A 16,878-nucleotide genomic window follows, 5' to 3' on the forward strand; every position below is an offset into this window, starting at 1 on the left:
ACTTTCATAGCCTTCTGCTCATGTTTATAGCCCAGCTTCTCCACTTCCTTGAGGTTAAAGATGCTAATGCATTTATGGCTTCTTCCCCAGCAATATGCAGAAATGTTGTACCTGCACTTCCTCTAGATTCTCGGCAGTATCAGTCTCCTATAGGTATTTAAGGGTGCATGGCTTCCAGTTTTCTTATGGTGGTATTGCTGGATTCATCATCCTTTGAGCAAATGAGAAAATTACTCCAGGTAAAACAATATCAGAACTATTCGTGGTTCACTAACTCTGACAACAAAAAACATATATAAAAATTTAATAGCAAAATGCAAAATACAAATGGCCTGCTGACGTTTTATAGCTCATAGCAGTGATACAGTATCATTTCATAGCTCAGATATTTCACTTTCATTATTCATTTGTTTGTGCAATAATGTTGAGAATTCTAAAATGCTTTAACACTCATTTGTCATTTCTCAGAATGGCTAAGTGAAGAAACTGAGACATGGGTGCTGTTAACTGCTAGAAATTCTGACTTCAAGTGGCAAGGCATTCAAACACTGACTGCATGATATGAATTGATCAGTGACATTAATAACAATATATAAAGGTATACTGCTTGTATTCTACACCCACAGCTAAAGCCTTCAGTTTAATTGCGCAAGTTTTATCTGACATTCACAATTTACATTTTGATTAATATAATCATACACACTTATAGGTTAGCTAGCAGGCAGCCTGTGCTGGAGGCAAAAAGGAAGCTTATTAGTAATGTTTTCTGTACTGAAGTAATGGAGACATTCATTATGTCCATGGGGCAGTCATTTTTTGAGATATACTTTTGCAGAAATGCTGTTATTCAACAGCATCGTAGTGCATAAGGCTCAGAAAATGAAAACATTTGTAGAATTATTTTACATTGTATAGGATGTTATTTAGTAGAACTCTGCTACAGAGTCGAACAATATCACTCACAAGAAGGCCTACATTACAAGCTGAGGCCTTTGCTCATCATCAGATGTCACCATATTTCAGACATCACTGGCAAGTTAGAACTTTATATACAAATAGACCTCTCTTTAGTCAGAAGTAAAACCATATCTAAAAGTACTGATGTGAAAATTTGTTTTATCCTCACAAATAAATTGTTGAGCTCATTGTTGCTATCATACATTAATGCATTTTCTGTGAATAATGCATTATTATTAACACATTATATGGCATTGCTTCATTTTTATATCCAAATGTTTAAAGTGTGCTGTTTAAATTGTAACTCACTGAGGAGCTTTTCTCCCCGGGTCTCCACTGAAAATGTGCTACTAGCTCAGTCGGACTGACCCGATCAACAAATGTAAAATAAACAAGTAAATAATAAATAAATATTCTTGACTTTCACATAGTTAATCTGAGACCGAAAAACACATTTCCATTTCCGTATCTCCATGTAATGCCATTGTCAACAATGGGCACTATCAGATTGCACAATTACTTCCTGTTAAAATGAAAGAAAATAATATTAGAAGAAAAATGTATCATAACGTGAAGACTAAATTAAGCAGACATTACATATTGTAGCTTCCTACCACACGACATGCAGACAAATCGTGAGAATATCTTCTCTTGACATGCAATTATCAGTGTTCAAAAATGACAGAGCTACAGTTTATGACATCAGACTCTTACAAAGAGCATATGTTGTGTTGTTAATTAAATAAGAATTGTGTGCATTCATACCTAATGCATTGTGATACTAAAGCTATTGTAGCAGTGATTGTTTCCAACCCATAAGGTTTTTGTTGTTAAGAGTGCTGTAATACATCATAAGAGCACTGCTGGGAAGGCAGACACCCTTCTGTATGCTCAAGATGCAGAAGAGGGCATAATATTTTCTTTCTGTCAGTTTACCTTCTTATATACTTACTGTGTATAAATATGTTTTGCAGCAAAAGGCCACCAGGTGATTTACAAATGTAACTGTTGTTATTCACTCCTTATCTTCCCAGGCTTATCAACTCTACAGGCAGTACTGGATGCAGCTGCAGAGAAGAAATGGCAAGTGACAGCAATCAATGTTGGAAACATTAATAATGATAAAAAGGATGAAGCGTATCGTTCCCTCTTCCAAGATCTGGAAATTAAAAAAGAAACCAGAGTGATTCTGGACTGTGAAACAGACAAAGTAAATGATATCATGGAACAGGTTTGTCATTTTGCATTTCTTAATAATTCACTGTGTTTTATGACATTTATGACAGAAAAAGTGACTCCATATATACATTTATAACTTCTTAATTTTAACAATCATCCTTAAATTGAAAAAATAAAGGTACTGTATTGATTTGAATGGATGGTTATGAATTGTAGTAACATTCTGCAGTCACTTATTTATGGGTATGTTGAATTAACTGTAATATAATATTAATAATGCACACATGGATTCAGATACTACAAACCATTTATTCTAAATGAAGCCCAGAAGGCTTCTAGCATGCCAGAATTAACTATTGCTGAAGTTCTTGCAAAATCATTTCATACATAAACATATATGTTTGTGTGTGTCTGTGTATACACGAGTGCATGACTGTTCATATAAACACATATGCGTGTTGTCTCTATATGTATCTGCATATTATTTGCCATAACTTGAAGTATAGGAACAGATTGTTGAATTCATAATGGATCAACACATGTACACATTGCGCTACCTTTTTGGCATTCAACAAGCATTCTTACATGGTGCTGCATGGTCCTCCAACATGAAAACATGCATTGCAGTGAAGGGCTGCCCCAGCAGCCATGCTGAATGCTAATGACATTCACAGGGGAGAGGCATACACTTGTTATACATGTACTCTCTCCCCAGAACAACCTCCAGGAAGGCATCTACACAGCTGAGTGATTTAAGAAATTGCTCCACAGCACTACCTTCCTCATCATGTCACAGTAATGAACATGTCCAAAAGGCCATGTTCAGCCACCAAAGATGAATGTGGTAGGGGGAACCACTAGACAGCAGGGCTAAGTTTTAAAGTGCCATAAGAGCATCAAGAGTAAAATGAAGTTGTGCTTGAATATTGATGATGGAGGGAAGCTTTTTGAAAAGGAAACTAGAGGCAAAAGCTGCTTTGTTGATAAAGACACATTGTCTAATTAGTCTTGGGAATGTGAAACACTGGTTAGCCATAACATTATGTTGTTGTACAAAGAGGCCTAGTGACAAGAAATGTGCATTGTATTAAATGGGAAAGTGACAGTAACCTCTTCCTGTAAACTAATGTGTTACAATCACAACTTATATTTCCTGTCTTGTACTTAGTATGGTACTGTGGAACAGTAAAACTGTACAAGGCTGGCAGTAAGTGACTTGTATGTGAGTTATACAAGAAATGTTTCATTCAATTTGGATGTTGACATGATCTATAAAAATACCCTTAGAAATGTGTTTCAGTGCAGTAGTAATAGTAGCAGTGACAGTATTAGGAGAAGCTGTAGTAATAGTATTAGTGGCAGCAGCAGGAGATGTAGTAGTAGTAATAGTAGTAATAGTAGTAGCAGTAACAGCAGCACTAGTAATTACAGCAGTACTAGTGGTAGCATTAACAGTAATACTAGTAGAACTAGCAGCAGCAGTACTAATAGTAATAGTAGTTGATGTAGTAGTAGCAGTATTGGGAAAGGCAATAATAATATTTAGAAGTAGTAACAGTACCAGTAGTAGCACTAGTAGATGCAGTATAACAGCAGTAATAGCAGTAGTACTTCTAGAGATAGTAGTATGTAATAAGTAGAAAAAGTCTGTATAAATACTTTTAGCATGCCAACACAGTTGCCTATAAGAGGCCAAACAGTATTGTGGCTTGTAAATGCTCAGTAAATTGGTTAGTTTTAGGATATAACAACTAAAAGACAGTGGTAAGGCAACAACTTACTGAAGAAGTTCTAGCTCCTCAGCTAAACAGCCTTTAAAGGAAGTGACAAATAGCAAATTGTATGGTCATGAGACCCTGCTGCATTTGGAGCACATACACATGTGTTATTACAGAAACTTGGTTTAAAAGTACAGAAAGCACTGTCTTGCACCTTCCATGCATTTTGGCCAAATTATTACTGTGGTGGGGTATCTATATTTGCTAAAGGCCTCATCACTTCTAGGCAGATCCCAAGACATCCCAAAACTAAATTGATTGAGATCCAAATCACGTGAAATGGGATGGACTTTTAGCTCATGGTATGTTACAGGACCCCTTTTGTAGTCCCAGAGAACCATGTTAGGCTCCTAAATATACTGGATGAACTTGAAATTAACAAGAATGTCATTATCCTAGGAAATTTTAACAACCCCACAATAAACTTGGATGCGTGTACCTCGACTGTAGGTTATTCCTAACAATTCCTTGATTTCATAAATAAAAACTCTGGAACAAATTGTGAAGTAACCCACTAGAAGACAAAATATTCTTGAATTAGCCCTTACCAATATGACATTGATATCAACTATTCCTTAGTACTCCCTTCTCCAGTTAAATCCAATCACAAATTGGTTACCTTTTGCTTCAAAATCTCTAAACAGTTATATACCTTTGATACCATACTATACCACATACTAGCATAAGAAAGAAGTTGAATGAGCTCCAATTTGACCCATAAATAGTTAGATGGATAGCAAATTAGTTGAAAACCCATGTAGTGGGGGTGGCAGGCGCATCCACAACAAACATGAAAGTGTCCAGTGGTGTTATACAAGGCTCTACTATGGGACTGCTGCTATTTGGTATTTAGTCCACTCATCTCAAAATTACAGATGGGGATCTCTGGATAATCAGATTTGTGGATTACTGAGAACCTAATATCATCCTCAAATCACCCCCTGATGCACAGAAGCTCCAGGAAGAACTCACAAATGTTAAACACAGACACTCAAAAAACAAGTTAAAACTAAATGCTAAAGAATGCAATATCATCTTCATGTTGTAAACAATCCTTTCATCCATTTTATAGTATATAAAACACCTGCATCAAATAAAGGTATAGTGATAGACCTTGGGATATGCATGGAATATTCCCTTGTCTTTGACCATCATATTACAACACATGGTTAGGAAATCTCTTATAGCTGACACAGCTTATTGCAAAAGATATTTCATTTAGATTCAAAGGAGCTCTGTAGTCTGCATTAATCAAACCTATTATCGAATGCAATGTCCATTTTGGGATGTATTTTACTAGGCATGTCAAGAAACTGTAAAGATCCTAGAGGGTCCTAACTGAAAAGCTCAAAGGTTTAAAAAGAAAAGGGCTTCTAGGTGAAGGTTGAATGCACTGTCCATTTATTCAGTGTACCATTGACTCTTTAGGGGTGATGTGTGACAAACCTTTTGGGTCATTAAGGAGCCAGTAGTCCAAGACCTTGTATATCTTCACAAATCAATCAGTCTCAGTTTTACTAGAACCAGGGATCTTAACTTGCTTCAGCAAATAAATGAAACATTGCAGACAGACAGATTTGTCGTGCAACACCTACCCCTTCTCTGGAACAAACGTCCAGTCTGAATAAAGCAATGCAACATACTTTCTTACTTCCAGAAAGAGTTAGACATCTGGAAGGGTATCCACAAATATACTCCTGTTATGACTCACCTATTACTCCTTGAAAAAGAGGTAAGGCCTAAGAGTGGGTACTAGCAAGGAGTAAATGGCCATTGGGTCCCAGTTGACAAGGAGTAAATGGCCATTGGGTCCCAGTTGACAAGGGGTAAGTGGCCTTTGGGTCCCAGTTGACAAGGAGTAAATGGGCATTGGGTCCCAGTTGACAAGGAGTAAATGACCATTGGGTCCCAGTTGACAAGGAGTAAATGGCCATTGGATCCCAGTTGACAAGGAATAAATGGCCATTGGGTCCCAGCTGACAAGGAGTAAATGACCATTGAGTCCCAGTTGACAATGAGTAAATGGCCATTGGGTCCCAGTTGACAAGGAGTAAATGGCCATTGGATCCCAGTTGACAAGGAGTAAATGGCCATTGGGTCCCAGTTGACAAGGAGTACATCACCATTGGGTCCCTGTTGACAAGGAGTAAATGGCCATTGGGTCCCAGTTGACAAGGAGTAAATGACCATTGGGTCCCAGTTGACAAGGAGTAAATGACCATTGGGTCCCAGTTGACAAGGAGTAAATGACCATTGGGTCTGGTTGGTAAGTAGTAAATAATGAGTGGGTCCAATTGCCTCATATATTCTATGATTGTCTATAACAATATGAAATAATAATCAGTATTTAAAGAAATAATCAACCAATAAAAACAAGGCATACAATAATAGTATGTTAAATAGGTTAAGTTAAATACTTCCAAATAATATATGTAATCAAACCATGAGGTTTAAGCATTTTATATTTTAATGTGCATATACTTTTTTTTAGTAGCAACCTTTACTGTACTAAATGCCACTCCGTAGGACTTCAAGTGAAACAAAACAGAAGCAAATGGCAGCACTGGAATCTTTATTGGGATATGTAGAGTAATGGCTCCCCATGGGACTTTTTGTTTGTCTAACTTGAGACCGTTCAGTTGCTCACATAACCTGTTATTAAACTTCCATATAGTTTCATCAATATAAAATAAGGTCGCAAAAACATCTGAGGACTTACATAACTTGCTCATGATCACGAGTATAATTGGCTTGTGAGTCGAACATGCGTACATTAATTTCAGAAAAAAGGGAACTGTATTATAGCAGTAGCAGCAGCTAGCACACAGGATGTTGCCCTTGCTGCTAGAACACAGGTCAAGCTAAAACCCTCAGTGTGTTCATTGTATTTACAAAATATAGTCTGATAAGTTACAACCTCTTCTAAAAGAAAAACATAACATTTTATAAGGATGATTAAAAAGCACCAATCCTGTTTTAAAGCAGGCAATGTCTTTTTAATCATTTGTATTAGACCCTCTGCTAATAGGTTATATTCAGTGGCAAAATACATTTGTGTTTTTGTCATTATCCAGCTCTGGTCTATTTTAAACAATGTCATATGTATTACTTTTAACATGTATGTTAATTATTTTAACTGATTGTTGACATAACATAGAGCACAGTTTATTATTTGCCTTGCAAATGTTGTTAGTATTATAATAATGCCTATAAAACATATCTATCACTCTCTGCACTTCTCTTAAGAATACTTCCCTCTAGCTCTATGCTTTTACATTTCTCTGTAAGGCATAGAAGATGTGGAAGATGATCTGGATGAAGACTTTTAGCATGCAGGTAATCAAGTGTATATGTAGGCTTTTGAAATAATTTAGAATATACTGCTTTACTAGCTAAACAAAGTTATATCTAATTCCCCCTAAAAAATAAACTGTATTTGTTATTATTCAGGTATTATGGAACTCATAAATGGAGAGATTGGGAACCTCCAGTCGCTGGACCCCACAGAGTTCGGCTTCGTAAAGGGCAGATCATGCCTCCTGAACCTGGTGGATTTCTTTGAGACAGTTACTCAGGCTATAGATAAGGGAAAGGAGGTACACACGGCTTACCTTGACCTTGCTAAAGCATTTGACACCATTCCCCATTCGGGTATTATTGATAAGCTCACCAGCATGGGCATAAACCCTTACGTCACAAGATGGATCGCAAACTGGCTCTCAGACAGATCCCATAAAGTAAGAGTAGTGGGATCTATGTCTGAATCCAGACCAGTAATGAGTGGTGCCCTCAGGGCTCTGTCCTGGGGCTCCTCCTGTTTGGCATATACTTCTCAGAAATACAGGCAAGCACGGAAGGGCTGTGGCTGACTAAGTTTGCGGATGACTGCAAACTGGGTGCTATAATAGAGTCTCCGGCCGACATGGAGATCCTCCAGAAGGGCCTAAATGAGACTGATGTATGGTAAGCCATGGTCTCAAGCTAAATACAAAAAAATACGTAGTAATCCCCTTTGGAAAAAACAGAGTACCTGCAAACTACAACATAGGAGGTAATCCCCTGAAATCTGAAGAAGAAATAAGGGATCTAGGGACCCAAGTAGATATCCAGCTTTCCTTTGATAACTATGTTGCCAAAGTGGTTAGAAAATCCTTCTATATCACACCAATAACTGAGTACAATGTGCCCTTCTTCATGTACCTCCCTACACATCTTCAAGTGATGTGTAACTGAAGTGTACCACCTTCGTCACAGTGAACTGTCACACAGCTTATTGGCCATATCTAGGTATTCTTTCTGTGGAATATACATGACTGTCTGATGGTGCGGAACACCAATCAGGTTGTTACACTAGATGCATGTGTGCTACCTGTTCTGCTGATTCACACACTACATACTACATAGGTGCTTGACAACATTAATGGCATGTATATCATTCATGACAGTGTGGAGTGTGCCATTTTATATATATATATATATATATATATATATATATATATATATATATATATATATATATATATATATATGCTATGCCCACCAGTTAATTAGCTTGTATTGCTCATACTGTTGCATACAGGTATAGCAGTGTGCTGCCTAACACTTTCAGCAGATGTTACACTGCCAGGACAGTGTGTGTGGCTGCCCTCATTGAGTGTGGATGTATCATAATAGATATTTAAGTGTGTGTGTGTGTGTGTGTGTGTGTGTGTGTGTGTGTGTGTGTGTGTGTGTGTGTGTGTGTGTTTGCAGACTCATCTGTTATCACTCAAAATCATACATGCTATGTCAGAGGCATGGGACTACTGGTGGTATAACTCTGATATTGTCCATGATTGTACAAAAAACTTGTAAACAAATCCACAAGTTCAAACAACTGTACAGTCCTCACACAGGTTTAATATTCTTGACAGTAAAATAAACTTAAAGCGCTTTTCGTTTGCTAACATGCAAACTTCTTCAGATGTAACAATACAAACAATTAACTATTCTTAAATAGACAATCAAAAAATGCAGGAAACAACACAATTAATTACTTAAACAGACACTACCCCTAAAAAATATGAATGTATTTAAAAATGTTTTTACAGTAATTTTTCATGTGCCTGAATTTCCTTAAAACATTAACTAATCTAATTAAAATTATAAGCTATTAGAACGTTAAAATCTCAATTAAACTACATTACCACAATACTGCAAGAAGGTTCCCAGACATGGAAAATAGTGACACCACAGATTTTTGCAGTTTACATTTAACTTCGGTACTGAAGCTATATCATATTTAGACATTTGGTTAACTAAAATAATATATTAAGGTGTTTCACTGCTCAAATCGTTAGGAAAGGTACATATTCTAATTCTTTCCTTCATTTCACTAGCTGTCATCCTTTCCATCAAAAAAGGTCTGTTATTAACGGTCAACTAGTGAGGGCTTCACGTATTACAAGCCAAGATGATGACTTTTATAAAGAATGTTTATTTTTGAAAAAAATGTTCTTGCATCTTGGCTATACAGAATCCTTATTGGATTCTTTAATAGGTGAAGTCACTCATAAAAGAGAAAAGTTGATCTTCAAACCGATTTTGGTGATTAAATCTGCAGCAAGTTTTAATTCTATGACATCAGAAGTATTGATAAATGCAACCAGTAGTAAGTCGTCCTCACAGAATGTACAACATTCACAATGCAGCTTTATAACTACATTCAATGCTCAGAGTAACTTTATTGTTAAAATAGTGCGGAAGAATTGGGACCTTTTCAGAGGTAATCAAGTTTTGTTTGAGAGGTTGGGCTGTACACCAACTATAGTATTCAGATGGGGTAGCAACCTTAAGAACTTATTAGAGAAATGGCAAACTAGGGTCTCTAGAATAGTAGGAATGTTTAAGTGTGAAAACTGTAATTACTGTAAACATATAGATGTTACTAATTCTTTTGTAATAAATGGGCAACATTACAAATTAAGATCAAAGTTTAATTGTAATACTAGGTCTATAGTTTATTTGGCGAGATGCTCAATTTGTCCCACATTTTATGTGGGCAAAATGGAACGTAGGTTCCGGGATAGAATATATGAGCGCCTCTATGCCATTAGCCACAATAAATTAGATAATGCTCTAGCAAAGCATATTCATTCAAATGTGCATCATCAATTTAAATTTATGGTCATAGACAATATTTTACATGACATTAGGGGTGGTCCGTTTTCTTTTAAATTAGAAGAGTTGGAATTAATATGGCAGATCAAGCTAAATGCGTTTTATATTCCAGGCTTGAATGAATCATGTTCCATCACTAGTGTTCTCAAACTTAAAAGTTTGCAAAGATAAAGTTTATTTAGATGTGTCACTATTTTCCATGTCTGGGAACCTTCGTATTGTGGTAATGTAGTTTAATTGAGATTTTAACGTTCTAATAGCTTATAATTTTAATTAGATTAATTAATGTTTTAAGGAAATTCAGGTACATGAAAAATTACTGTAAAAACATTTTAAAATAGATTCATATTTTTTAGGAGTAGTGTCTGTTTAAGTAATTAATTGTGTTGTTTCCCGCATTTTTTGATTGTCTATTTAAGAATAGTTAATTGTTTTTATTGTTACTTCTGAAGAAGTTTGCATGTTAGCAAATGAAAAGCGCTTTAAGTTTATTTTAATGTCAAGAATATTAAACCTGTGTGAGGACTCTACGGTTGTTTGAACTTGTGGATTTGTTTACATTGTCCATGATTGTGGTTGGTTCTTTACCTGTGCCCACCTTGCTGGAGACCTCTGCTGTGAATACACTCATATCGAGGCATATCAATTTGCACAGCTTTACAATATGCATCATACCTGAATTGTATGCCAGATCCCAGATATATATCCTCTGTATTATTGATGTAAGGATGCTTATCTCACACATCCTCCCCATTGTTATGTCACCTTCTGACAGTCAAATAAAACACATTTTCACTTTACAGTCCTTATTGTACCATATACATATGTGATTTGTGTTACTGCTACAACCATCTTCTATTGATATACCTTCATCTACTGTACATTAGGTTGTTTCATCTGTCCTCTTTCCCTGTATTCATTCCTACAGTTCATCTGTGTGTCCCTATTCAATGCATACACTTCCCCTGAGTGTTCATTTTACATGGCAGTCCATGTCCTGTTGCAGATCATTAACATAGATTCAGTACAGAATGCCAAGAACTGGATATCACAATACTCTGCACTGTAGGTATACTGTCCTGTACTGTGTTTTGACCATATACGTCGCATTCATACCTCTCAACTGTTCAGATATTCCCAGGCTGTCCTTATCAAATTTGTGGCTTTCTGCTATGTCACTGGGATGATCTCAGGACTCATGTGACTCGATATTACATACATTTGAGTTAATACCTCTTAACTGTCCTGAGTTGTGCAGAATGTCCAGTTTTAGTCTGATATTTGTAATCTTTTCCTCGTAACATTTTAGTTTTCTGGCAAATCATTGGCATGTCATTGCGGATAGAAGTCAGAAAATAATGACAGACAATTGAGTTTCAAACTTCATGCTCTTCAGAAAATTCATGCTACTGTAAAATCTATTATTCTATTAACTTTCTGGGTTTGTAAGAGCAATACTAGAATCTGTCCCTATTTCTGACCCTTTGTCCTCTCATTATGTATGGCTTTGTCCATATTTCTTGCTCTAAGAGATTGAGAGGTATGTTTGAGTTGCATTCTACCACATTTGTATGTGACTTCTATATCAGATATGTCCTTTATTTTTTTAATTGTCCCCACATTATGTTGGCCTTTGTGCAGATGTGTTGAACTAACAGATTGAGAGCTATCTTTGAAGCCCTGGTGATCATTGTGGCATTCTGAGCAAAACTATGGACCATAGGTGCTTTTCTTTAAAATGAATCACTATCCAAATTTGATTACATGGTTTCCTGGCCAGCAACACTGTTACCAGCCGTGAAAACTTGCTTAGACTCAGCGCTTGGCATGAATATGCATTGCGAGGTGGTGTGCGCTGCTGCTAACCACCCACCATCTCACACATGTAAACTCCATGTAGATTTTGCGCTAAGCGTACACAAAGTTTATTGAATTCCAGGGACTGTCTTTATCGTGAATGACAAGCCTTTAAAAAAATCAAAATTTCGATCAATTTTAGTTTCAGATAAATACAGGAAATGAATTGTGACACTCAGATGGAAACGTGAGCCAACAAATGCTACTAAAGCCTTTATTTCTGCACTGAATATTATTGTTTTGCATCTTTAATTGTAACTAGTGAAAGCAAAACAAATCATGAGTCCATATGTATACAGGCTTTAAGCAATGAAATGTGGTTATATAAAACTATGTGCCAGAGGACAATTTTGCATTAAAATCTGAAATCTAAATTTCTTCTGTATGTGCAACATATCCTGTCTTCCCTTAAAAATTTCCAAGAATGAATGTGTACAGCTGATAAAGATGAGAGCTGTTACATGGACTTATGGTCAAAATCTCAGGGGAGGTTTTGTTGAACTGGAGAAAACATAAAAAAAAAATCAGAGGTTCGCATGAAGTTCAGTATGAAGAAACAAGAGTAGAAGTATTGCTCAGTTTGGTAAGAGTTACCTATAAGCTTTTGTACTCTGACCAGTAAGGGTGTATACAATAATAGAAGCTTTAATTCAGTGATATAAAAAATGGATTTAAGGAGAAAAACAAACAGCATTTATTGAGAAAATAAGACAATGTGGGTCACATTTAATATTTTAGATAGCACATCATTATGTATGGGGGGGTCACGACAGAAATATTCTTTGAAAAACATAAAAAGCCAAGAAAGTGATACAAATTCTCCTCACCACTGCACAGAAAAGGATGAAGGCTTTTCATGGTAGGCCTCAATATGTTGCACACAATCTGAAACACCTTGAGTGTAGGCATGTGAAATATGAAATTAACTTGACTACAGATAAAACAAGTATAAGTTTGTTTTGATGTTCCTCCACTGCATAATAAATATGATAAAGGTTTTATTATTGAGGGGAAGAGAAACATGTTATCATCTAGTTCTGATAAGGAATCTTTCAGTAAATAAATAAGCACTTATAGCAAGATATTTATGCAAAGGAGAAAGGAAAACTAATCAACACAAAAGAGCAGCACCAAAGATATTTGAAGAGACATACAGGCAAAGGAATCCAGACATGGAAAACTTTACAATACAAAAAATAAGAAGACAAAGAGGAAAAGTAAAAAAGAAGATTAGTAATGGAGAAGTTAAAGAAATAAAAAATGAAGTTATGGAGAATCTGTGAAATGATGGATTCAGTGTAGAAAATCTAACTCAGAAAGCACTACAGCAGGATAGAGCAATAGACATCCGAATTAAGGAGAAACCAGTGGAATGGGAAGCAACTGGTCAATTAGGTTCATAGGTTCATACTAGGCTATCTGCCCTAGGGCATTTATAAGCCTAGCCAGAGTGTGTGTGGCTTTCACCACCCCTTAGGATGAGAATACTATACCCATTAGTTTGCTGTGCCTCTGTCCAGCAGTGATACAGAGATGATTCCCGGGGTAAACCTACGATCTCCCATCCACTCATCAAGATTTCTCTTGAACAGAGTCAGTGAGGGGCTCTGCCTCACATGGACTGGGATTCTGTTCCATAGTGTAGGGAGTCTCTGGGTGATGAATCTGTCCCTCCAGCACATCCTATTTATATCCGTGTTGAGGTTTAAGTCTCTTGCTCTCGTGGCTCTGGTGGATTTGGATTTTTGAGGTGGAGCATGTCCATTAATTCCGGGTTGGACATGGCCTTGTATGTCAGGCACAGATCACCTCTGAGCAGACGGTATGCGACTGAATAGAGCAGGAGTTTCTTCAGTCGGGCATCGTATGACATATGTTTGAGCCCCTTTATCCTTTTGGTGAGGAACTTTTGGGGTCTTTCCAACTGCTGCAGGTGTCGGGTAAGGTACATTCCGAATGGGGCGTTGTACTCAATCATTGGTCTGATAAGTGAAGAGTACAGGGGTACAATGACCTCTCCTGATCTGGATGTGAATCCCTTCATGATCAGGTGAGCAATGTAGAAGGTCTTCCTAATCACTTTGGCAATGTGAGTGCCAAAAGAGAGGTTACTGTCAACTTGGGTCCCCAGGTCCCTGATAACTTCTTCCGTGTTTAATGGATTACCACTTATGTGGTAATTAGGCGTTACCTTGTTTTTCCCAAAGGGTATGACTATACATTTTTTGGCATTTAGCTTAAGGCCATGGCTCTGGCACCAGTTATCCATTTCTATGAGACCTTTCTGGAGGATGTCTGTGTCTGATGGAGTGTCAATTATGGTGCCCAGTTTGCAGTCATCTGCAAATTTTGTCAGCCACAATCCCCCTATGTTTGCCTGCACTTCAGAAAAATAAATGCCGAACAAGAGGGGGCCCAGGACTGAGCCCTGTGGGACACCGCTCGTGACCGGCTTAGAGTCTGACATGGCACCAGCAACTCTAACCCTGTGTGTTCTGTCCTTGAGCCAGTTTGCAACCCATCTTGTGACATATGGGTTTACATCTAAGCTGGTGAGCTTTTCTATGATGCCCGAGTGGGGTATTGTGTTGAATGCTTTTGCTAGGTCAAGGTAGGCTGTATGAACTGCCTTACCCTCATCAATGGCCTTAGTGACTGTTTTGAAAAAATCGACCAAGTTCAAGAGGCAGGATCTGTCCTTGACAAAGCCAAATTGGGTAGGATCCAGTATCTGTAGGTCCCCAATGTCTTTATTTATGAGTTCCATTATGATCCTCTCCATAGCTTTGCAGACAAGGCTCGTCAAGCTTATGGGGCGGTAATTTCCAGAGTCCGTAGAAGCACCGCCTTTGTGGAGTGGGACCACAGTGGACCATGAAGATATTTTGGAGCCTTTTACAGTTAACCAGTGTAAATGTTCACTTGAAGCTGAACAGCAAGGGAAGGAACAGAAACTATGGCAAAGCAGACGCAGCAATGATGAGGACAGATAGGCTAGTGAATTCCCGTATGACAGAGCAATCGATGGCACAGGATAAAATTGAAGAGAATGTGCCACAGGAAGATGATATAGAACTTTCTGTAGTATACCTGCAGAAAATGGAGAACAAAACATGTGCCCTCAGTTTAGACAAAAATGTGTAAGAGAAGAGTTGCTTGATTTAATAGAACTAGACTTATTAAGATCAATGAAAGAAGTAGACTGCAGAAGGTCAATAAAACTCCAAAAGTTAGAAGTTTGATAAAACAAATGAACACAGTAATTAGGACTGTCCATAGAGACTGATGCAATATAACATAATTAAACAGGATATATTACAGTGCAGCTAAATTAGTAACAGATACAATTCTACCACAGAACACAGGACAGTAAGTGAAAGGAAGGGGAAAAAATCAAATACCATCATGGAAGTATCACATAGAGAAAACTATAAAGCAATTAAGACAAGAAGTGTCACTGTTAGAAGAGTATAGAAGTGGGAACAGATCAACAAAAATACTCAGAAAGATAGATGTGATAAAAGCAATACACAGTATTATAACGGATCAGGATTTATCATGCACTATCACAAATAATAAATTAAAAATATCAGCACAGGCAGAAAAACATAGACGATACACAGATAAATATAAGGGAAAAGTACAAAATAAGCAATTTACTGGTTACCTAAAAAGTTAGTGAATTGGGAAACAAGGTAAAAGGAATTGAAAGACCACCAAAAAAAAAAAAAAAAAGAAGAAGAAATAGATACATTTTGGAGAATTATTTATGAAGATCCTGTGGAACATACAAAGATGCTAAATTGATAGAAGAAGTAAAAGAAAGAAAGAATAAGAAGTTCAAAGATACAGGAGATGAAATGGGATGGAGTAACAGCCAGAGAGATTGAAACAAAGTTAAGAAAAGCTTATAACCGGAGAACTCCTCTTTGTCAATGATTTAAAACTGGTGGAACTGAAAGCAGAACTGCAAGTAGTGAAAACTTTTTCAGATGATATAAGAATTTGGGCTTGATAAGTCTGCAAAAGCAATGTTTAAAGCAGGAAAGCATCAGTTTGGGCCAAGAATGTGATATAAAATAACTTGAGCAAGAGGGAGTATATACATATTTGGAAACTGATGAAGGGTCAACAATAAAACATGAACAAATCTGAATAAATCTTAGTAAGGAATATTTTTAGAAGACTTAAAATAATCCTGAAAACAGTGTTGACATCGAGGAACAAAATTCAAGCTATAAACCAATTTGCTCTTCCTGTCCCAAGTTACAGTTTTGGAGTGATTGACTGGCCCCAAAAGGTGTAGGATAGATTAGATAGGAAAACAAGAAGGATGCTTCATGCTCATCAAATGATTTATAAATATCAGTGCATACCAAGAATATATATTCCCTGTTCTGAAGGATGTATGGGCTTCCTTGAAAGTGGTTACATGTATAGATCTGCAATTGTGGGACTGCATACATATCTGCAGACCCAAATGTAGTGAAAGTTTTGAAACATGAGGAGAATAAATCTAAGATGAGTTCCCTGCTTAGTCTAGCAGAAGCATATCAGTGTCAAGCAGAAATGGAAATCAAACCAGAAATAGATGAAAATCAGGTAGCAACTGAATGTGCCAAAAAACAAAAGAGAGAATATAAGGTAAAGGATCAGATGAGAAGGCAAGAAATATGGAAAATGCATAAATATAGTTGCAAGTATAGAAAACTCGTGGAAGAACCTCATGTTCATCAGGACTGAATGCAAGAATGGTTAAGGAGAGGTGAATTTAAGCCAAAAGATAATGGGGTAATATTGGCAGCCCAAGATAGTGGGCTATGTACACATTGGTTTACAAAGTCCATTGAACATGTGTGAGAAACATAAAAATGTAGGTTTTGTAAAACAGAATTGGAAACATTTGCACACCTTGTTGCTGGTTGTGACATACTAATGGCAGAAGGAC

General features: G+C 36.9%; 1 protein-coding gene across 4 annotated transcripts in view; it reads left to right on the forward strand.

Moving 5' to 3' along the window:
- GRIA2 (glutamate ionotropic receptor AMPA type subunit 2) overlaps nucleotides 1-16,878 on the forward strand; it is a 1,022,901-nt gene that overhangs the window by 408,124 nt on the left and 597,899 nt on the right. For all 4 annotated transcript variants that reach the window (XM_044062451.1, XM_044062449.1, XM_044062448.1 and 1 more), the window contains exon 4: nucleotides 1,992-2,188. In XM_044062451.1, coding sequence (XP_043918386.1) covers nucleotides 1,992-2,188 — 197 coding nt within the window. The remainder of the gene's footprint in view (nucleotides 1-1,991; nucleotides 2,189-16,878) is intronic.

The sequence above is a fragment of the Protopterus annectens genome, chromosome 2.part1 (assembly GCF_019279795.1).
Source record: "Protopterus annectens isolate FY-2018-M chromosome 2.part1, PAN1.0, whole genome shotgun sequence".
Taxonomy (NCBI): domain Eukaryota; kingdom Metazoa; phylum Chordata; order Ceratodontiformes; family Protopteridae; genus Protopterus; species Protopterus annectens.